Source organism: Trichosurus vulpecula, chromosome 9, assembly GCF_011100635.1.
Source record: "Trichosurus vulpecula isolate mTriVul1 chromosome 9, mTriVul1.pri, whole genome shotgun sequence".
NCBI lineage: Eukaryota > Metazoa > Chordata > Mammalia > Diprotodontia > Phalangeridae > Trichosurus > Trichosurus vulpecula.
This window is the reverse complement of record NC_050581.1, coordinates 202164763-202188449: the sequence shown is the minus strand read 5'-3', so window position 1 is coordinate 202188449 and position 23687 is coordinate 202164763. Positions and strand designations below refer to the sequence as shown.

At 50.5% G+C, this 23687-nt stretch overlaps 1 protein-coding gene across 1 annotated transcript in view; it reads right to left on the bottom strand.

Annotated features, from left to right (window-relative positions):
- The window catches only part of HECW1 (HECT, C2 and WW domain containing E3 ubiquitin protein ligase 1), a 163876-nt gene that overhangs the window by 7594 nt on the left and 132595 nt on the right, over positions 1 to 23687 (bottom strand). The window contains exons 22-26 of the mRNA XM_036739447.1: positions 9670 to 9768; positions 8732 to 8861; positions 7204 to 7350; positions 4643 to 4757; positions 3034 to 3232 (exon numbers count right to left, since the gene is read on the bottom strand). Of these exons, the coding sequence (XP_036595342.1) occupies positions 3034 to 3232; positions 4643 to 4757; positions 7204 to 7350; positions 8732 to 8861; positions 9670 to 9768 (690 nt within the window). The remainder of the gene's footprint in view (positions 1 to 3033; positions 3233 to 4642; positions 4758 to 7203; positions 7351 to 8731; positions 8862 to 9669; positions 9769 to 23687) is intronic.

The window sequence follows — 23687 nt, the reverse complement described above, 5'->3', positions numbered from 1 at the left end:
GAAAGAATTACTCTAACTGATTATAGGCTCAGGAAGGGAGGCTTTGCATTGAATATCCTCAAATAAAGCCAGTTCTATCTCTGTTTTGTTAACCTGAATCCTTGAGATCTAGGGGACTTTTTATAGAGAGCCAAATGGGTGAGAGCGAAATGGGCCATGGCTGTGATCTTTGAGGGAAGCCGCCAAGCTCTGCCTCAGTTTGTCAAGTTGGGAACTGGAGTGATGGAGCACAGATTGCATGTTGGGGGCAGCCCACCGAGTCTGGAGATTAGCACTGCAAGAACCAAGGTAGGCAGGAGCGTAGAGGTTCGCTGAGCTGCAGCAATGCCCACTGGCGGAGGCTGTGAAGTGATTGGAAGTCTCCTACAGGGTCGGTGATCGAGCCCTTCACTAAGAGCCTTGGCTTCGGTGGCTGCCAGGACTGGGAAGGGAGCGTCACTGACGCTGGGAACTCGGGGGAGTTTCCCAGTAACAAGGTACTCAGGAAGGAAGACAAGGGGGAGGGGAACAAGTGTTTGTTAAGTGTCTACTGCGGGCCAGCACTTTGACAAACATCACCTCACTTGGTCCTCACAATAACCCTGGAGATCTGCAAGACTATTATCCCCATTTTACAGCTGCGAAAATGGAGGCAGACAGAGTTAAGTGACTTGCCCAGGGTCACAAGCTAGGAATTGTCGGAGGCTGAATTTGAACTCAGGTCTTCCGGGCCGCAGGCTGGACTCTCTGGGCACTGTCACCCAGTTGTCCCTAGTGACCTCAGGTTGAACCTGATGGTCCCTTCTGGTCCTAACTCTACAATCCTATGCTTTCATCTTCCCAAATACCTTCTTAGATATAAGCCCCTGGCTATAAAACCATGCATACCCTCTTACTAAGCAATACTGCCACTAGGTCTTTATCCCAAAGAGATTAAAAAAAAGGAGAAGGGCCTATGTGAACAAAAATATTTCTAGCAGCTCTTTTTATGGTGGCAAAAACTTGGAAATTGAGGGGATGCCCATCAATCGAGGAATGGCTGAACAAGTGGTGGTATATGGTTGTGATGGAATACTATTGTGTTATAAGAAATGAGGAGCAGGATGATTTCAGAAAAAAACCTGGAATTACATGAACCGATGCAAACTGAAATGAGCAGAACCAGGAGAACACTGTACACAGTAACAGCAACATTGTATTATGATCAACTGTGAATAACATAGCTCTTCTCAGCAATACAATGATCCAAGACAGTTCTGAAGGACTTATGATGAAAAATGCTATCCATCTCCAGAGAAAGAAATGATGGAGCCAATGCAGATGGAAGCATACTTTTCCTTTACTTTCTTTGTTTTTATTGGTTTTTTGAGAGGGTCTGTGTTTTCTTTCACCACATGACTTACAGGGAAATATGTTTTGCATGACTGCACATGTATAACCTATGTTAAATTGCTTGCCTTTCTGATGCAGGGGGAGGGGAAAGAGGGAGGGAGAGAATTTGGAATTCAAAATTTGAAAAAAAAAGGATGTTAAAATTATTTTTATATTTAATTGGGGAAAAATAAAATATTAAATAAAAAATAGCCACATGACACAGGGGATCCAAGCCATTCCATCTGGAGAAGTATCAAAGGATTGTATATGTTTAAGGCTGAGAAACTTAAAGCCTAGAATTAAGTTGGACAGTGCCCTCACTCTGTGGACTTTAAATAGCCTCTGTCTGCCTTCCCTACCTGGGGCAGACCCCCTAGGCAATCACAGATGAAGACAAGGGAAGAAACCTCAGCTGGGGCAGACCTGTCATTTTCAGGGAGGACTCTCAGAGGCTTGTTAACAAGCTCAGAGATGTTCTGGTGCCTCTGGCCACAGTTGCTTTTTAAATTTTTTAACATTTAATTTTTAAAAATTATTTTATTCTATCTGCTGTTTCTTTCACCAGAGAGGTGGTACAGTGGACAGAATGCCGGGCCTGGAGTCAGGAAGACCTGAGTTCAAATCAGGACTCAGACACTGTCTATGTGACCCTGGACAAGTCACTTAACCCTGTCTGCCTCACTTTCTTCATCTGTAAAAAGAGCTGGAGAAGAAAATGGCAAACCACTCCAGTACCTTTGCCAACAAAACACCCAAAGGAGTCATGAAGAGAAATGACTGAACAACAACTGTTTCTTTGACTTTTAATTCCCTATGGATCCCGTCAATAGCTAGTGTAGACCGGCCAACAGCAAGTAGAGCTGGCTGTGCGTCCCTGGTCAAGTCACTTTACCTCTGGGTCCTAGCAACTTGCCAAGAAAACTCACCAGTCAGCCTGAGTGCAAGGAACTTCCTCCACATAGGTTCTCAACAACAGAAGTTCCAGGTCTAGACCAAATCAAGCCAGAGCGGCCAGCCCTTGGTTATCTGTGCTAAAGTAGCCCTAGGAGCCTGGGGAATTCCAAAGAGTAGAACCTACAGACAATTTCTGTTTGACTCTGGACGGCAATTAATGATTTCATCCTTACTAACCCGACATTCTTATGATTGTAAATAAACTCCCTCTGGTCTGCACGGCTTCCCGTGATGCTGAGACATCAATCCAGAGGAGAGCCCTTAGCTACAAGGTCCAAGTACTTCTCAGTGCCTGAGCTTCCTCAGCTCAGACACACCTCAGGGGACACTCTTGGGGACTTGGGGACTCCCTCTCTTAGCCTGCGTAGAGAAGGGGGGGTGTCTGCCCTGTGCCAGCTGCCCCACCCTCCAAACCAGACCAGAGAGACCCTATCCATTGACGCACAAGTGAGGGCAATAGGTGTTCAAGGGAATGACAAAGATAAACAGCCACGGATTCCGGTATTCAGTGGCACACTCCTCCCTCCCTCCCTCCCTCCTTCCTTCCTTCCTCTCTTCTTTCTTTCTTTCCTTCACCTTCCCTCCCTCCTTTGTCCCTCCCTTCCATCCTTCTTTCCTTCCTTCCCTCCCTCCTTCCTTCCTCTCTTCCTTCTTTCTTTCCTTCCTCCCTCCCTCCCTCCCTCCTTCCATATTGGCTTGCCCACCACTTACAGAGTGCCTTCTTACCTGGGAAGGGAGGTTATTTTCCCCCATTTTTCTATACAGAAGCGGCGGAGCCCATTGCTCCCACGGAGAGCAGCAAAGCCCTCATAGGGCACACTTGAGGTTCCAGTAACAAATTGAAGTAATCGTAGCCTTTGTTCGTTGTTGAACCTCTCCACCGCTGCCCAGAACCACCGGATTACGATATGCCCATCATGGTAACCTAAAGTTGGGAGGGGAGGTGAAGACGGACAGACAGTGAGAGAGACGGAGAGATGGAGAGCAACATAGAGGGAGATCAAGGAAGAAAGATAGAGAGAGTGAACCAGAGACAGAGAAGGGAGGAGAGAGGGGGAGAGAGAAGAGAGAGAATGAGAATTTCTGCGTTTGACACAGAGGACACACAAGTAAAGTTTCATAGCACTGTCCCTTTATTTCTTTTTGCCTCCAAAAAAAGCCCTGCTGCCCACCTGTAGCACAGAGGTGACCCCAGGATATAATACACTATGTCACTGGAACACAAGCAGGTGGGTTGTACTGAGCTAGCCACACTCCAAGGACCGTGAACACCTCTATCTGTCTGGTTTAAGGTCCGACCTGCTAAGTCCCCATAAGATCACCACCAGCCCACTGGTCAGTAAGTGTGGGTTTGGTCCAGGTATCCAGTGTATGGAGGGATCGGTGGTGGCCTCAATAAAGGTTTTCAACAGAAAAAAAAAATAAAGAACCCTCTCCCTCTGCAGTGCAAGAATGAGTGTGTAGGCATGTGTGTGTCCCTTCGGGAAAGAGCAGCCTCTCAGGGGCACATTCTAGCTAGAAAATCAGCAGGGGAAAGTTCATGCACGGAATTCCACGTAAGCAGGATCACCTATTTAAGGACTGGGAAGGGTGGTGGATGTTCTCATCAGCACGAGCAACACTGGCATTTACACGGGGCTTGAAGGTTGTCAGAGCGCTTTACAGATGTTCTCTCATTTGGTCCTCATAGTCTGCCTGGGAGGTAGGGGCCACTATCATTCCCATTTTACAACTGAGGAAACTGAGGTGGATAGAATTTAAGTGACTTGCACAGGGTCACATAGCAAGTAACTATTTGAATCTGGATTTGAACTCAGGACTCCCTGACTCCAAGTCACTGTGTGCCTAGCTAACTATTCACTCCAAACTCCTCATTTTACGCATGAGGAAAGCAGTGCAGAAACGGAAAGTTAGTGACCTGTCCAAGATCACACAAAGTAGTAATTAGCAGATGCAGGATTTGAACCCAAGTCCCTGATGCCAAATCCTATGAGCCCCAGCGGCCTCCTTAGGTCACTGTTATTTAACTCCTCCCTCCCTGTGGAGAGCTAGGACCGCAAAGTGCTAAATGCAGAGCTCACTGTGGGGGCCAGTCAGGGATGTGCTGGTAAATGTCCAACAAAAAAGAAAAACATGCATTCACGACTCCTCTTAAGATTAGCCCTCTTCACTAACATTCCGTCCGGCACATTCTCGAGTCCAGACAATCAACAAAACAATGCATCACGCCCAGGGGCGGAAACACCGGACACTGCCAATTTAACCATTGGCTCCAGCCCACTCCTGGTGGCGGCCCCGGCCACCCGCCCGGCCACCCGGCTGCCCGGTTACCTACCTCCTCGGTACTCTGTGTTGTTGCGCCAGTCATTCAGGTCGATCTCCGCAGTGCCGGCGATGACCAGCTCCAGCTCCCTGGCATCAAAGACGGAGACGAGCCTCGAGTCCACAACCTGAAACACAGAGTCCGCCACGTTGCCCAAAGCTCCCGGGCCTGCGGGAATCCTGCCTTCTGTCGCTGCTCTCACTAGTGCCCTCCCTTGTGCACGGTGGATGGCCGGTATTAGCGGGTTCTTTGCCCACGGAAGAATGGAAGCTCCTTGTGGGCAGGGCCACGTTTCTGCTCTCCGTACCCTCGGTGCTTAGCCCAGCACTGCAAAAGAAGCTCAGGGCCCCGGAGCACGTGCCTTGGGCTCACTTGGCCTCCGGCCCCTGGATGAAAACCGCAGTTTTTAAGCTAAGAAAGTGAGCTCTGCCTTCGTGGCTGCCTCCTAAAAGCTGGTGGCCAAGCCCGATGGGCTTTGCCTTTTCATTACTGTGGATATACTGTGTTTATTCGGCTTTGGAGCGAGCTGCTTACAGACCGACCATACAATCAAAGCTAGCTTTGATGGCCCGGGAGGGGCTCAATCGCGAGCCAAATGCAGGCTGGCTTGGAACTTGGAAGAGACCATTTCAGACGGACCCACCCCGCTGAGGAGGCCCCAGGCCCACCAAGCCGGTCGAGGCTGCCGCGACGCGGTGTTCCCCACCCTCCGCAGCTGTCAGGCATCCTGGCCCCGAGGGTACGGAGGGCTGGGGCTTGTGTGGGTGGGAGCTGAGAAGGATGTACCCTTTCCCCCACAATGCAACATTGCTTTGCTTCCTGGATCTTCACTCCCCGTGCCAGGGCCGCTGGAGATGTGCTCCCGGAGACCCCAGGTGGAGAGGGCGTCAGGCGCTTCCGTTTGAAACACGGTTACACCTTATGGGTCATGCGTTAGCTTATGCAGTTCCAGGAACAGTTTGCGTCGGCTACTGTATGAGTGAGCCAGACCTTGGGAGGCTGTCCTAGGAACCTCATGGCTTCTCTTAGAAAGTGAGCTCAGGATTCCAAACAAACCTCAGGAATGCAACCAAGCCGTTCCTGTGCTGGGGACTGTCTGATTGCAAAGCCGCACCTAGGGAAGAGGGATGGGGGCTTCGCTTGGAGGGCAGCCACATCGACTAATCTCTGCGGTTCAAGTGAATTTCGAGTTATTTCCAACACTATTTTCTCATCAGGAATCACAAGCTGATTTGAAGCCCTTTAGTGCAACTTTTGGCACTTCCACCCTCTCTGTAACACTGAAGGCAACATACCCCATTTCCTGCTTCTCCCGCCTCACGCTTAGTCTCTGAGTAATGCTGGGCCCAAGCCCTAATTTCAGTTTTGGAGAAGTCCAAGTAAGGCCACCTGGATGAAGGTCCAGATGGTCAAAGGCTCAAACATCATTGTGGGCATCCCACGGCATTGTTATCACCTTCTCACTTGGGGTGCATGGTCTCTCATCAAAAAACTTGTTTTCTGTTACTTGTAGGTATTCACTGCAATCTTGCTTAGGGCCCCATCCAACCTGACATCCATTCCCCAACATCATCCCCCAGGGATGGGAATTCTGGGTAGTAGCCCTCTGGGAGCCAGGCCCACAACATCCCACCAGAGGGCAGATATGAGCGGCACCCAGTCCTCTGGGCAACACTGGCTTTCAGTCTCCACTCGGGATAAAATCCCAAAGGATTTCCAGGCACTCTGACCTGTCTAAACAGCGTCCGTTTTTTTAAAAGGGTCGCATTCTACAAGGGAAGGGAACCAAGACCCAGTATGAGCCAATTAATTCTATACCTCTGCCTGACACAGAACAAGTCTACAAAGAAACCAAACAGCGGCCTGCCAGAGTTTTCTCTGCCGTACACATCACTCATTTCCACAGTCTGAATTCAGGAGAATCTCACCTGGACAGGTCTTCCCAAGCAGACAGGTGCCAGGGAGCTTCTTTCCCCAGCAGCTTTGTGAATGTCACTCACATGAGAAGATTCCCTTAGTGATGAGCAAACCTCTCATTCACTGGCCTTGAGGAGCCAGAGATCACGACTCTGGCAGCCATCTGGCACCCGACCCTCCAAGCCAAACACATTGTCTTTCTTGTCTGCCAAGAGGTTGCAAGCACTTTCAATTCTTTTGGAATATGCAGACTGTCCTCTTTCCTTTGCCCTTCTCCAGTTCATCCCCGGGAGCTGCATTCTCATCCTTCCTGACGCCACAGAGCCCTCCCCCCCCAACCAAGCACTTTATAGAAGGACGTGGCCAGGCCTCGGAGAAAGGTTCCTGGGGCTGCTCCTTCAGACAAAAGAAGGAGGAGGAAGAAGAAGAGGAGGAGGAAGGATGAGGATGAAGAGAAGGATGAAGAGGAGAAGGAGGAGGAGAAGGAGGAGGAGGAAAAGAGGAGGAGTAGGAGGAAGAAGACAAAGAAGAAGAAGGGGAGAAGGATGAGAAGAAGGAGAAAGAGGAGAGGGAAGGAAAGGAGGCAGATGAAGAGGAGGAGGAGGAAGAGGAGGAGGAGGAGGAGGAGGAGGAGGAGGAAAAAGCAAGCAGCTTACTTCATAGAAGCCTCGGACCAGGGCCTCTGTTTGTTGCACGACGCCTCGCTCTACCCGCCACTTCACCATCCTCTCGATGTACTCCTTCTTGTTCTTTTCCGTCACCTGCGTATTTGCACCCCCAGATTTCAACTCTCTTTCTGTCACCTTCCCGGGAAAAAGAAAGGTAGGTTAGGGTTTCTTCCTCCTGCTCACCTGCCAGTTGGACAGGGGTTTGAAAAGGGTTTTTTTTTTTTTTTTTTTGCCCAGAAGAGAAACAGGAATGGTAAAGAAAGCAAGATGGTTCTAGGTTGTGCCCCAGGAGTATATCGAGCATCTTCCTTGTCCTTCATGAAGGGAGGGAGCACCTGATCATTAGAAAATAGCATAAAATAATGGGATTACAGACCCGGAGCTAAAGATGACCTTAGGGGCCACTAACTTGAACCCCCTCATTCTACAGATGAAGAAACCGATGCACAGAGGGTTTACTGTCTGAGGTCCCTCGGGTAAGAAGGCAGTGACCGAGGTGGGCTTTGAATGGCCAAGGCCTCTGCCGACAAAGCCAGGGAGTGTTCTGTGGGCATATGTGACAGGGTCGATGAAGGTGAAGGGAGCTCTTCTTGAGGCCCTTGGGGGGAAGTGAACATGTTCTGGGCAGAGCCTTTCCCAGCTGCTGTAGGAATCAAGGACCTTTTCTTATTGACATTTGGGTGCTGGGCTCAGTTTCAGGGGCTCCTGATTTAAAATATTTTCTGTCACTGGTGACTAAAGACAGTTTCTTGGCACTTGTTCCCCCAAGCTGCTGGGTGGTCACTCCCAATCCCTTGCCCCAGGGTTAGGAAAGGCATGCTTCAAATTATGACTAACAACCAGCAAAAGTCACTCTTTAAGGCCTGAAGCCACTGGCAGGGTAAATGTGGCCTCATGTACTCTAGGGAAAGCCAGACTAGCAAACTTTAAAGTGCCCACTCTATAGAGGGGCAGGGATGGGTACTGTAGATGGGCAGGATTGGTAGCCATAATGCCAATGGAATCATTTCTGCCTTTTCATTGGGTCTGTGGCCTGACAGCCCAGTGAGTCCTTGGTTCATGTATTCATTTTTAAAAATACGTGCCATTCGTTGGCTGGCAAAGGAGGGACTTTCCTTCGAAAAGGTGAAGCATGTGGGGGTGTGGTTACTGAGATGCTGGAGTGGAAGGCAGGCCTTGTTGAACTGAAGCTTAATTCATGTGATAGGACAGACCTGGATGTGACCCGGGTCAGGAGAGCTCCTCAGAGGACAGAGAGAAAGCTTCCTGGAGGGGCCTTAGGTGAGGGCTGCCGCCTCGACTTCGGAAGCTAGAGCGGCCAGGGAGAAGGAGAGTGTGTCCATCCTGTGCGTGAAGAAGGGCCCAGGAAAGGGAAGAGCTTGGAGAAACGACCATCCTGATTGTTGTTGCTTTAGTGTCTGAGGGCCGTGCCTTGCTTGGGAGGACTGGGCTTCGCTCCTCTCTGCTGGAAGACCAGAATGGCCCCCAGGCGCTGCCCTCTGGCCAAGACACTGACCTGTCCAAACACCTCTTCGTTCACCGTGAAGGTGAGGTCCAAGATGTCCGTGATGTTGTTGTCCTTCATCCACTGCAGGCTTTGGTGGAACTCCTCATCCAGGTACTCCAGGTCACTCAGGTCACAGGGCCTGCAGGGTGGGGTCAGAAGGAGAGAGGCCAGGAGCACCAGGCTGCAGCTGTGGGCATGGCCAAGATGTGGGAGCCTGCCCTCAGAAGCCCTCAGCTGGGCACTGCCTGCTTTTGGTTCCCTCTAAACCTCCAGTACCATAGATTATTGGAGCTCAGAACAGGGATTGGCCCTAACATTTCAGGTGCACGGGAACTCCCAGGGGAGGAAAGTCCTTCTGTCCATACAGGCTGGCACGTATATAGTGGCCCTTCATAATAGAAGAATATTTATTATCATCACTTTAGAGATGAGGAAACTGAGGCCCAGAATGTTTAAGTGACCTGTGATTCAGGGAGCGAGAGGCAGAGATGGGATTGGCCTGGATGCTCCTTGAGAGCAGGGGTTGTTTTTGCCTTTCTCTGTACCCCTGGTATTTGGTATAGTGCCTGGCACATAGTAGGCACTTAATAATTGTTTGTTGGCTAGACTGGGCTCAACTCTGACTCCAAATCCTCCAGCCTGTGCTAACCAACTATAATAACCAATGGGAAGAATTTAGCTCAGAAAACCTGAATATGGTCCCCAACTAGCAGAGGGGAATAGTGCCGTCCCCAGCCGCAGACACTCATCCCTCAGGCCTCTGTGGGTGTCAGCTTCTCCTTTCTGGCTGAGAGCCCCCAAGCATTTGGATTACAGTAACAAGCCTAGGGGTCAGGGTGGGTGCGAGGGTTTCAGAGCCACCCAGACTTCAGAGAGCAAGGGCCCAGGTGTCTGTCTCCTGTAGGGGTTGGGGGCTCAAGGGGAAGACTGCAGAGTCACACACTCACAGCCGGAGCAGGGCCTTGTAGAAGGGCCTCGTGAAGAACGCGTCCAGGAGGTACTGGTGGATGAGGGCAAGGCCCAGGATGCGGCCGCTGAAGCGAAACCTGGAGGCACAAAACACACGTTAACATGAGCAGCCTCGGACTCTCGCCGGGATGGCGGGTCTGTCCTCCCTGTGCCTCCCTTTTCCTGCTCTCTCTGCTTCCGTGTTCTGATTTGTGGTTTGGGGCAGAAGCTCAGACAGTTCTCATCACCATCGCCGACAAACACCTACTGTGCGCAACATGCTTTCTTACTGTCATTGCTGTCATTACTGTTAGCTCCCGTGTCATCCTCCCCCGTGTGACCAGAACCTCATCTACAGCACGGTCTCCATGGATCTCTTTGTAGCCCCGCTGCTTGGCAAAGTGCCTTATGGATCATAGCATTCCAGCATTGTAGACCTGGCGCAGGCAGGGCTCTTAGAGGCAATCATGACTAGCCTTCCCATTTTGCGCATGAGGAAACTGGCACAGGAGAGGTTAAATCTCGTGCTCCCACTCAGTCGGATGCTAAGTGTCTGAGGCAGGATTTGAACCCACCTCTTCCTGGCCAGTGGGTTCATCTACTATGTCGACTCTAGAGTCCAGAGTCCACCTCCTGGCTGGTTCCTTCATTCCACCTTAGCCATCCATGGGGACGGTCACACGCCAATCATGCTGTTCCACTTCCCCATTAGACACTAGGACATCCTCTTCTCTGACCATAACCTCCTCTTATCCCTCTCTGCCCATGCCTCTCCCTCCTTCCTCATTTCTCCTCCCTCCTTCCCCTGTCACTTGCCCTCATTAAGACTCTCATTGCTGTTACCTATCAATGCCCTTTCTCATCTTTTCTCCTGCCTTGACTTCCTGCTCCTTGGTCTCCAGCCTTTACCCAATAGTTAGCCATTTGAAATCTCCAGTGGTCTTATCTTTGATCTTCTGGAGATAAAGCCTCAGCCCTGGATTACTCTGCTTATCCCCCTCCCCCAATCCTACCCATGAGCTGCTGAATGAAGCTGGAGGGGCTCATGCTGACCCGCATGTAACAAATTCATGTTACCCAATGTAGAAATGGCACCTGCTGTGGCATGGCCATTCTTTTCATCCTCCTTCATTGATTACCCCCTCACTCCTCAAAGAAGTTATTCCAAACGGTCTCTTCCTTCCTAAAATGCTTCCTCCATCTTGCTTCTCACTTTACTGGAAAAAAATGAGGCCATTCCACAAACTGCCTCTTCATCTCATCACCCATCTTCACTCTCAACATTATCAGTCATTCTCTTCCTTCCCCCAGCCTCTGCCAAAGAGGGGTCCTTCTTCTTGCCAAAGTCAGTGCCCCTACTAGCCCTTTATTCCATCCCCCTCCTCTGCTGCCCTACGTTCCATTCTCAAATCTATAACCTCTCTCTATCAACAAGTTCCTTCCTTACTGGTTCTCAGCATGCCCAGTCTCCCCATTGCTAGATCTAAGAGAGGAACCCTAATGAGACTTCAACAAAAGCTGAAGGTCTCAGAGAGGCCGTAAGATGAGAAGGTGAAAGGTCTGCAGATGGAAAAGGGGAGGTGGCCACTAGAATACTTAGGTTGCCAATGAGGAGTTCAACGAGATCATGACTATGACTCCAGGGGACAGACTTCATTCATACTTGTTTGTGGGTGGCAAAGAGGACTGAACCGAACCAAATAACCTAAGGACCACTGAGTGCTAGGGGCTGATTGAGTGAGGGGGAAGAATCTGCCAAAAAGCTGAAGGGCCTGCTGACTTGTTGGAACAGAGCCCAGGAGACCCCAGCCTAGCCTGTGGCTGGGTAGAAAAGGGCTACAGCTGCTCACTGAAGAGTGAGTCCAGACCCATCTAGTAGGGATGCCATCCCTCAAAGTCCAGTGGTCAAGAAACCTGCCTGGCCTGGGCAGTTGATCATGGTGAGGAGCCAGAAGAGCCACTGGGTGACCTACTTGGCCCAGCCCATCTGCAGATGGGCCAAAGACACTGCACACTAGACTACGAAGCTCAAGTCCAACCATGTTATCCCCCACTCAATTAACTCCAGTGGGAGACTGGGGACTTGCTGGCAGGTCTGCTTGTCTGAAATCTCTCCCCACTCCTTCATTCAGCCACCAAAATGTTTTCCCTCAAGGGGGCAGGTCCAACCATGACAGTCATCACGACTGACTCTTTGTGACCCCATCTGGAGTTTTCTTGGCAGAGATACTGGAGGAGTTTGCCATTCCCTTCTCCAGCTCATTTTACAAATGAGGAAACTGAGGCAAACAGGCTTAAGTGACTTGCCCAGGGTCACACAACCAGGAAGTGTCTGTGGCTGGATTTGAACTCATGAAGATGAGCCCAACGCTCTGTGCACTGCAGCACCCCCTAGCTGCTTCTGTTGCTTCTCCTGAACCACAGTTATCTGCATTGTCTCTGCCATTAGACTGAGGACAGGGACTGTGGTTTTGCCTTCCTTTGTATCCCCTGTGCTTGGCACAATGCCTGGCACACAGTAGGCCCTTCACAAATACTTACTGAGTGACTAGTCAAGCTGAACCGCAAAGCAGCTTCATGAGGATCCTCTAAAGATAGGACATTGTGACCCTATGGATTAGACTTGGGAATTGTCTTGGTCCCCATGTCCTCTCCACATGTGCCTTCCTGCCCTGTACTTGGAGTCTGTGCCCACTCTTTCCCCCTCTTGGCTCCTTATGTTTGTGGAAGGGCCATTTTCCTGGCGCTATCACTTGAGTGAATACTTTTGCTAAAGAACTAAGTCTGCTTGGTTGGCTGATTGAGGGCAGGCTCGATGGGAGGGACTCCTGAGGAAGCCCCCAGAAGGTGACCAATAGAGCAATGTATGTAGATAACGCCAGCTTCATGAGTGAGCTCCAAACCTGAGCTACACCCACCATCCCCATACCTTTCCTCCCTTTCTCCCCCTTCTGCTGTTTATGCTGGCTGCTTCCCCTTCCTCCCCACTCACTAACTCCTCATACTTCTGCAGTCCTGAATCTTATCTCATCCTTCAACTGAAACCATTCTCTCCACCTCAGATACTGCTAGCTGTGTGAGTCACTTACCCCTGTTTGCTTCAATTTCTTCATCTGTAAAATGAGCTGGAAAAGGAAATGGCAAACCACTCCAGTATCTTTGCTAAGGATACCCCAAATGGAGTCATGAAGAGTCAGACTCGACTGAAAATGACTGAACAACTCTCCCATTAGATTGTAAACTCCTTGAAGGCAGGGACTGTCTTTTGACTCTGCATCTCCAGCACTTAGGACAGTGCCTGGCACATAATAGGTGCTTGATGCTTACAGAATTGAGTCAAATTGGAAGGCTCAATGGTTCTCTATTTGCTAACCTGGGCTGTAGCTTCCTCGTTTGTACGATGATGGCAGCCCCCTCATGTGCTAGGCCGAGGTGCCTTACAGGTGGTGATCATCCCAGGAGGGATTTAATGCAGGTCCTCTGACCTCTCAGCCTAGGCTTGTTCTAGGGCACCGTACTGCTTCTCTGCCATGGGCCTCAGAAGAAGATGTCTCAGAAGGCAGAGATGAGGAGAAAGGCATGGGGGCCACCAGCCTGTGTGAGTGAGCAGAGAAGGGGGCCAAATAGGAGATCGGCCTCAGGGAATTGGGAATTCACTTTGGCTGGACTGGAGAGTCATGGGAAATAAGCTCCCTGCCCACAGTAAATGCTTGAAAAGGGTCTGTTGAATTGGGACTAAAAAGGCTTCCTAGTAGCAAAAGCCTCCAGTGAGAGCCAGGGCTGCCAACTTTCTCTGTTGCAGATGAAACCCAGGGACCTCCTGGGACCCCACCCATCTCCTTGGAGAGAAAGGACAGGTCTGTCTTTGGAATGCAGATCACTGCTGCAGCTGCTGCTGCTGCGTCTCTGAGCCAGACAAATTACAGGCTGGAGCCTCTGATTGCTCAGGATGGGGCCTGTCCTCCTTGGCAGTCTAGCCCATGCTCTTTGCAGGGAGCGCAGACAGCCCCGGCTCCTCCAGACTTAAGATGCTGATCCCACTGGTGATGGCAGGAGACCTGAGTCTGCTCTCCTCTGGATTTGTCTCAGGCCCATCTGGCTGGTTTGTATTTCCATAGGCTTATGAAGGCATTTCTACCCAGCCAAGCCATGGAGGTCATCTCCATCTGAGTTCCTGATGCCTTTGACCACCAGGGGTCAAATCCCACGGCTCTCAGAGTTGGAAGGGGGCTCAGAGGCCATGTCCTCCTGCCTGTCCTCCACCACCAACTGTCTCTACTACATCCCTTCTCTTTCTCCTGAAACTTCTCCAAGGCCACCAGGGATGTCCTCATCACCAAATCCAACGCCCCCCTTTCTGTCTTCATTGTCCAAGGATGATGACAAGGCTCTCAACAGCTCTGTGACCACCCCCTTTGACAGGCCCCTCTCACCTTCCTCTGCTCCCTCCACCTTCAGAGACACAATGAATGCCTGCTGGGTCTCCTTCTGCTGTCTTCTCTTTGACTCCCCAAACTCTTCCTGACCCCTCACTGAGGCTGCCCCCAACAAGCTCTCCCCAGCATTCCATTCACTTACCACTTGGAAAGACTGAATCCACTAGGCCCACACGCCTCAGGCCTCTGGTTTCCTCCCTCTTCCCCTACAGATCTAACCATGTAGCACTGAGAGGTGGCTGACAGTCACATGGTCAAGAGGCTTGTCCTCGGCCATTCAGCAGTTGAGGGCCAGTAAGGGGATCTCAGAAGAGGAAGGAACCTCAGAGCTCTTCCTTTAACAAGAAGGCCCCTCCCCACTCACCATCAATGACATGATTGTCATGGGAAGACCATGGCTTCATCCCTATATCACCTGATGAAAGGACCCTAAGGTGGAATGTATTTGTGATGCCAGAGACAGGGGCAAAGGGAACCCCAGAATCTCAGAGGCTATGCAGCCCCACCTGCCTTCAGCACCTGAGCAGTCTGAGCCCAATTTTGAAAAAAGCTCATCTTTTTGTGGTTGCATTTACTAGACAGAGCGACACCTCTGTCTAAGCCACGGGTCTGGTCATTTTTAAGACATCAGATGAACTCAGTGAACTGTTGACTATTTAATTGCAGAGATCATTTCAATCCCTTTCTAGAGTGGATTGGGTTTGAAGCAGGGCCCCGGATGGGGACCTTGCACCAAGCAGGCCCTAGAAAGAGGTTTGGCTCTCATACAGACATTCGTCCCTGGGGTGCTGGGGCACTGGCTGGCATGGGGCCACATACACTCAACTCTGTTGAAACTCCAAGTGTTCCTGAGGTTTAAAGGAGCTGCTTCAAGAAAAGGAGGGAGAAGGCACCACGGTACAGAAGAAAACATTAGCTCTAAGGCCAGAGGATCTGGGTTCAAATCCTGCCTCTGTGACCTGGGGCAAGTGACTTCTCTTCTGGTGCCTTAGTTTTCTTGACTGTAACAAGGGGCTGGACTTGACAGTCTCTGAGGTCCATCAACTTTCAAGTTGTAGGATGGTGGATTAAGAGCCTGGACTGGACCCTGCTGTTCAGGGCTGAGGAAGCAGAAAGGTTGTTGGTTTGTCCAGTGTCACACGAGGAGTAGGTGGTTCTGCCAGAATTTAGCCCAGGTAGGAATAATCTGGAAGGGAAGGTATGTGAGGACAGCAGAGGCACTGGCCTAAACACACAGCTGACTGACACCTATCTGGCCCCGATTTCCACCTTCTAGCCACTTTGTTCTGGAGGCTACATGTTCCAGACCACAGGGTTCAGCCAGAAACAAGGGGTGATAATGGTGTGGATTTGGGGGTTCTGACACTGCCTGTGTGGCCTTCTCTCTGGGTTTCTGATCCTGGGATGTGTAAAGGAGAGGGCTGGATCACCTGGCCACTGAGCTTCCTTCCTGCTCAGAATCTGAGTCCAGATCCTCTCACTCCAGAGCCAGGGGTTTCTTTTAGCCACGTCCCACTCTGCCCTATGCCTTCAGAAGAATGCATAGAGATGCGCCATTTTGGGGACTGCCATATTGGTGCCCTGAGACAGATCCTGTTTTATGCCATGAGACTTACAGCCTGATGGCAGGCTTGGGGAGGTGACTCCTGGGCCCCATCCAGTGGCTCCATTGGAGGCTCTGTGGTAACAAATGGGGCCATGTCACCCACTGAGCACACTGCTCCCAGGCCACCACCGGTCTGTTTGCCCAAAGGCCTGACAGGGTCTTGTAAGGCAGCCGGTCAGTCGGTGTGCATCTATCACAATCTGCTGTGGGCATGGACCTGTGCCAAGCACTGGGGCTGGAATGGGTAAAAGACAGCTCTTGACCTCTATGGTCTAACGTGGAGACAACAGAGACTTGAGGACAAACAAGAGATTGTTGATCCAAATGCTCAGAGGGAAGGCAGGCCTGAGGATATGTGCGCTGAGCAGACCCCATCAGAGATGGGCTGAGCCCATCGCAGCTCAGAAAAGGAGGCTGGGAGTTCTTACAATGAGCCTCAAATTCAGGCCCCAGGACTCTTTCCCATTAGTCATTGATTAGAAGTGGAGGCACATTCTCCCCAGTCCCCAAAGGGAAGGGGAGAGGAGGGGAGGGGAGGCTTTGTCTTGTCATTTCTTCCAGCGTTGATCGGGATCAAACGTCCATAGCATCCTCTATCGGGTAGCATGCCACGTGCACTGTTTATCCTAGGATGGCAGGGCCATCTGTAAGGGTTTGGCTTTTTTTTAACACCACCAATGATTTATTTGGAAAGTTTTCACACAATTCAAACAAGACGTTTAAAGGATCAAGGATGTTTCAGGAGATGAAGCCGCCACACGTGGCCCTCGGACGGCAGTGAAATGTCTTGTAGGCTCTGTGTTGGAGGCGCTGAGTAGAAGAGGCAAGCCTGAAGACAGGTGTAGGGAGCGCAGATTTGGTACACGCTCACTGGAGGAGTTTTTAAAAATGGTTTTGAATTTTGAGCAGTCATAGATTTGGGCCTATACAGGGAGCAATACAGACCAGAGAATCAACCACTGAAAGCAAGGAGCGGAAGCTTTAATTAAGGCAGACTTTGCAGCTAGATCTTCAACAGGATTTCCTGCACCATATGGGTCTTTTTTAACCACACAGAGATGACCTGTGGGACAGAGATTCTCTACAGCCTCGGGAGGATGTAAGTCTAGTCTCTTCTCCACGTGGGGCACTGGACAGAGGATGCGTCCATTCAGGCTTCTCCCTACCCCATGACTGGTGTTTCCTTGGGAGCAAATGATGTAGGGCCTGGGTCAGCAGACCGCTAGGATTTCCTTTATTGCACGTTAAATCTTAAAAGATTTATTTATGAGGTCACTGTTCATAAACAAAATTAACATCAGCCGTGCTTTGGGTGGGACAATTGCTACTGTCTTCACCACCATCAGGAACACTGAGACTCAGTGGAGTTGATACGGTCAGAGAAGTGGATACAGCGAGAGAGACCATTGAGCCCTTATCTGACAGATGAGGAGATGGAGGCCCAGGTTGGGGCTGGTATTTGCCGGCCAAATAATAGCCTTTAGGCAGATGCCCAGCAATGGTTGCCCAGTCTGAGCTTAGACCTCCCCATCACCAGGCCAGCCACTACTCGATGAATTATCTTAGCTTCGGCAACTCATGGAGACTCTCTGCAAAAATGTGTGTGTGAGGGGAGTGATCTGCATGGGTGGAGGGATCATACACACTGGGAAAGTCCTGAGTCTTTGGATTATTAAAGTAGCCTAGAGATTCTGGGGGAAAACAATGTCCCAACAAAAGCCCTGTTCTTTGTACAGAGGACTATGTGGTACAATAAATACAGCACTCAAGTCAAAGTGAGGCAGACCTGGGTTAGAATCTGGCCTCTGTCCCATGTGAGCATGTGACACAAGTCATTGCCCATCTCTGGTCCTCAGTTTCCCCATTTGTAAAATTAATATATTGGACTAGATAGCCTCTAAGCTCCCTCCCAGTTCTGGATGACTCACCCAATGCTCTTTCTCTTAACCTAAAAATGACCATTGGGTGTGTGTGTGTGGGGGGGTGACAGTTGACTTTCTCTGCAGTGATTCCAACTCTAAAACTTGTAGGCGAGTAGTGGGACGAGAAACTGAGAGGGACGGCAGCATGCTGGTCAGCAGGGAGGGAGACCAAGGCTTTGGGCAAGTCCCAGCCTCTCTGCTCGGTCTTCCATCCACCACAAGGCGATTATGACCCTGGAGCTCGGTGTGGACTTCACAACAAAGGAAGAGCTCTAGTCTGTAAGGACACTGAGACCTCAAAGAGAAAAGCCCAGTGTAACCATGGAGACTGACTATAGAAATACTCCTCTCCTAACTCCGATTGAGTACAGATAGTGAGCCTTCCTAGCCCAGACATTGGGATACACAGACCACTCAGAAGACTCCTGCCCAATAGGTCGTCCCAGATAGCTTCTGTACGGCTGCTTTCACAGAATCTTGGAATCTCTGAGTGGGGGTGGGGGACTGTGGGAGCATCTGGTGTGCCCCAAACTGGAGCAAGAATCACCTCCCCAGCAACCCTCAGGGTGGGCATCTAGCCATGTCTGAAGACCCTCTGGAATGGGGAACTTAAGACTCCCTGGGAACAGCTCTTTGTCCTGACTTCGGACCCAAATCTGCCTCTTTGTCCTGCCCCACCTCCCCATTGCTTCTGTCTCTGCTTTTGGCTTCTTGTTGGGTCTTTTTTGTATTCCCAAGCATGGAAAAGTCTCATAAGAGGATTTGAAACAAACATGTCCCTGTTCCTGGTGGGAACGGTCTGGCCCAGGCACCCCCAAGACTTCTTTTGTCCTGGCAGCAGCCAGCTGGAGGCAGATCTGTCCCTTCTGAAAGTACTGAAGACCCACGGCTGCATGCATACCACCTGAAGGCCCTCTCACCTGGCTGTGTGAGCATCCTGCTGGCAGGAAGCAGCAGCAGCAGCCCCTTCATCCTTAACCCCCAAGGGAGCTTGATGACTCTCCTCCCAAAGCAGCCACAAAGCCAGGGCAACAGACTAGTTGCTATCCACTGTAGTGAATGGACTACTCCCTGAGGTTGCCACTCCCCACCTTTATACTAGATGTTGTGAATGGCTGAGCACCCAAAGATGGGCCAGTCATGGGGCTGTGAGTAGACTTATGGGTCCTTGTGTCCTGCTGGTATCAACATGATATAAAAAAATATCTTTAGGAAGCCTCACCAGAGAGTCAAAGAATTAGAGCTGGACTGAAGAGGCCCCCCAGGGTCCACCTCCTCATTTTACAGATGAGGCAACGGAGGCCCAGAGTGATTAGAGACCTGTCTTAAGCTCCCACAGCTAGTAAGCAGCTGAGGCAAGATTTGAACCTGGGCCTTCTTGCTTCCAAATTTGCCTTTTTCTGCCACAGATTTTATGATGACTGCTGCCTAGTCTGAGGTTCTATGTCTGAAGAGAGATCCTGTCATTTTGTGACCTGGAAATGAAGAGAGACCAGGGTTTAAAGATAGCAGTTGTGGCTGTCATGGCTGAGGCTAATGGAGGCCACTCAGGCTCCCAGCCTCCGGGCCTCCCAGCCATGGCACTCTCTCTCTCCCTCATTGTCCCAAAGGGAGACTTTCTGTGAGTAAACACACTCAGCACTGTCTCACTCTTGGATTAGATGAAGCCAGCTCTTCATCCCACTCTGTCAATGATCTGCTCACTGCACTAACGTGACTTTCCAATGCCCCTTCTCCCCCGAAGAACCCTCCCTATACCTAAGAAAGTCAATTGAGCCAATTCAGCCAACCCTAGAACCACACAGGGCATCTAGATTGCTCCAAGCCTCTATAAAGGGAGGGAATGTGGACATATGACCAGGCTTCTGGAACCAAGACTGTAGCTCCAGAACATCTGTTCTGCTGATTATCACTGGGGAATGTGACACTTGGAACACCTCGGGCTCCTAGCACTCCAAGTGTGGGTACACCAGAGAAGTGTGACCAGAAAAGAGGGTAGGATGGCGATACAGAAGAAGCTGTAACAGAGGGGCAGCCAAAGTGCCCCACGGACACTTCGAAAATGTACAAGAACTCGAGTCCAATATTGAATGGCTCCTCCAGGAGGGATCTGTGAAAATACACAGACAAGAGGCCTACAGGCAGCCAGGCTCAGTTAGCAGAATACCAGGTGTGGAATCAGAAAGACTTGGGTTCAAATCTTGTTCCAGGCACTTAATAGCTGTGTGACCATGGGCAAGATGCTCACCTCTCCGTGTCTTAGGTTTCCCATCATTAAAATTAAGGGGTTTTCCTCAATGACCTCACACTTCCCATCCACCTCTACTCTATGATCTTATGAACCCATGATTGGTGCCAGTGGGGAAACTGTCTGTATTAATGAGATCATGGGCCCAATGAGGTTGAAGCACACACATACACACACACACATGCACACTTACACACACACACACATACACACACACACACACACACACACACACTCACTACACGCACCCAGACACTAGTAAGTGAAAAACAAGTATGGAACCTGCTGGAAGATTCTAAGGCATCTCCTAAAAGTCAAGCATTTTTCATTCTTTTTGTCTCTCTTGGTCTGTGTGACTGCTAATTGCTTTGGTATGTTCAGCCAGGATGGGGAAAGTCCTCTCCGTACAAAGAGCCTTGAAACAGCAGTTCTCAAGGAAGTGGAGGAAGAGTGGGGCTTGAAGGGAAAATGGGAATGTCTTAGATTTCTGATGAGTCTTCGATAGCTTTGGCACCATCATCAGTAAAACAGTCAAAAATAGGCTTTAGGGACCGGAAGCCACTGGCTCAGGTCTCTTTGTGGAGCTTATAATATTCCCGGAGCAGCCTCATTTGCTGAGGCGGCCATGACATTCCACTGGGAAGACTATTTTTATTTTAGGAAGGCCTACGGTCAAACAATGAAGCTCTATCCATAGAACCCAATGGTCTTTTCCCAATGGAATGTCATGGCCCCCTCAGCAAGTTATGAGAAAATCTTCACTGATGTTGATGTCACGAACTGATCCCCCATTCTCACCCATCTTTGAAATAGGAAGGCTGCAGGAGGCACTGTTTAACTATACCAGAAGAGGAAACCGAGACACAGGGCAGCAAATTGACTTGCTTGATCGTCTCTTACTCTAGTCACAGAGCCACAGAATTGGAGAGAATCCCATCCGCAGTCAGTTCCGACCCAGGCCCGAACAAGGTTCCTTTCTGCCTCATCCCAGGCTCATCCAACCTATAGGCAGAGGAGGCCACCAGCTCTTGGGGCAGCTCTAGAGATTAAAAAGGTTTTCCTTATATCCAATCCCCAAATCTCCTTCTTTAAAAGTTACATTTATCATTCCTGATTCTGCCCTCCAGGCCAAGCAGAACAAAGCTCATCCCTCTTTCATCTGGCCGCCCTTCAAATACCCCAAGGCTGCCACCTGGTCTGGGGAAAGTCTCCTTTTCTTCAGGCTGAACCCTATCCCTAGCATCTCTAACACTATGATTTCCCATTAGATTGTAGCTTAAGAAGTCCCAGAGTGCCATGGGGTTAATGATGACAATGCCTTATCAATGAATAAGCTCCCAATTTAGGGATAAATCACGAGCCTTGACTAACTTCAAGAGGCACCCTGGTAGAGTTCAGTGGTGTTGAGCTCAGGGGGCCACGGATCTGTACAGAAGGATCCCTGCAGGCTGCCTACTGACTTAGTCTTAAAATGTAACGTTCTCTGTGTTTTATTGGGTTGTATTTATTTTTGTTAAGTATTTCCCAATTACATTTTCATCTGGCTATGCCACCTCAGGAGTATCGTGGCCCAAATGTGGCCCATAGGCGGTAGAGCACACGATTCTGAGTCAGGAAGAGCTGAGTTCCAGTCCCACCTCAGACACTTGCTAGCTATGCGACTGACCTGGCAGAAATTCTCTGAGCTTCAGTGTCCTTTTTCGTCAAATGAGGAAATAGAACTCTATGGCTTTTAAGGTCCCTTCCGGCTCCCCATCTGTGGTCCTAGACACTCCTAACCTTTCTGCAGTTCAGCGCTGGAGTTCCATCCGCTGGGCCACAAGACAACTCTCGCTTCACCTGTACTTTGCCACTCCCAGTACCTCCCTCCAGCAAATAGGCTTACTCTGCCTCCTGGCGAGCAGGCATGATGCCAAGACAAGCTTACATTCCAGCCATGCTGGACTTACTACATTCTTGGTATTTTCCTCCAGACAAAGTTCTCTGGCCGTCCCCACCCACCCCCTCAAGGCCCTCGCTCACCTCCACCCGGAGCCACTGTCTAGGAAAACCGACCAGGGTGGTTGGGGCGAGTCTCCTTTTAAAGGCAGCAGGGGCCCCTCTCAGGTCCCTCCCCTCGCCCCAGGGCACCCCACGGGGTAAGCCTCCCGGGGTTTGTCACTGGGCAGGACAACTCACTTCAGGGATCCGCCTTTGTCCTCCCCGCCTTTGCCACTGCCTCTCCCCCTCCTCGGCGGAACACTATAGACCTCCGTCACCTACTTCACAAAGCGCAGGGGCTCACGCATTCACCCACATTTCCGTAACAGGTCGTGGCGCAAGGCTGGGCCGGACCTCAGCTGTGATCCCGGCTGGCCCCGAAACCCCCCTTTACGTGTGAGGAAACAAGCTCCTTAACAGCGAGTTGGGGCCGAGCAAGGACGCAAGTCCGGCGCCGCAGACTCCAAGTCCCGAATTCTTTCCCCTCCTATGGCACTGGATCTCCCTCCCAGCAACCGCGGCAGTGGCACCGTGAGGGGCAGCCCTGAGGCAGGGGAACCGGATTCAGTGTTTCCGTATGACCCTGGGCGAGTCACTTAATCTCTGAGTCAATGCGGACAACAGGATTGTGGTGAGGCACAAATGCGACACTTGCACCGTTTCGGCGTTTACACACACGTGCGAGTGTACACACCTAGAGAGCTTTGTAAAACCTAATGCACTGCCTAGGTAGGAGCTTCTATGGGAACCGTGCGTGCTATCATTCCCATTTTACAGACGGGGAGGCTGAGGCTCAGAGAGGTTCCTCAATTGGTCTGTGTGCATGCAGATAAGGAGAATGGAAGCCCTGTCAAGGCGGCTACTGCTTCGCTTTTGTCTTTGTGTCTCTAGTATCCAGCTCAGCGCCTGGCACATAGTGGGGGCTTAGCAAGTGCCAAAGGGGAGATTTGAACCCAGGACTCTCATGCCCAGGATTCATTCCACAGTAATACTGTCTCCCATGAAAAAGTCCTGGACATTGGGTCAGTAAATGCTTCTTTCTCTCTTTTGGACAATGAATAACACTCAGAACAGACCGCTTGGAGTGCACATATGCTCTCCTCTTCATTGGAATGGTCCAAAGAATCACTGTTCTCCTTCCTCAGGGATCCTGACGCAGGTAATTAAACCAGGCTGCAAGGATGCCCTTCAGACCACCCCAAAGCACAGCTGGTTGTCTCTGGTTTCTCAGAGAGCTTCTGCTCAGTGTGCTGGGATCCGTGGGGGCTGTGGGAGTTCTGGGGTACATGGGGTCCATGAGGGCTGTGGGAGGCATGTTGTCCATGGGGTCCATGAGGTCCATGGGGGCTGTGGGGGCTATTTCTTCCCTTACCTCCACCTCTGCCCCATTCCACAAGTCCAAGTCTGAGGAATCCATAAGGAGACTTGGCATCACGTTGGAGCCTCCAGGAGATGAAGGCACTTTATGTGTTATCACAGGAACTGTTTGGGGACTGGGAGGAGGCAGCATCTGGGCTACCCTTCCCAGGGAGTCCACTGGAAGTTTTCAGTGGTCACCTCCATTCTGACAGATTTTCTTTCAAGCGAAGTGAGGCCTTGGGCTCAGGCTAGATAGAGTGCCCAGCATCACAGGACCACAAATTTAGAGCTGGCGAGGGCTTTAGTAGCTGGTCAGACTGACTGACAAAAAGTTTATTTTTTTCCTTTAATTTCATAAGAGGGCCATTCCTTCCAATTCATCCCTTCAAATGTGCTCACACACTACAGAACTGACATGAGATGGTGATTCTTCTCCACGTCTGCTCTGACTTATCCGAACATGGAT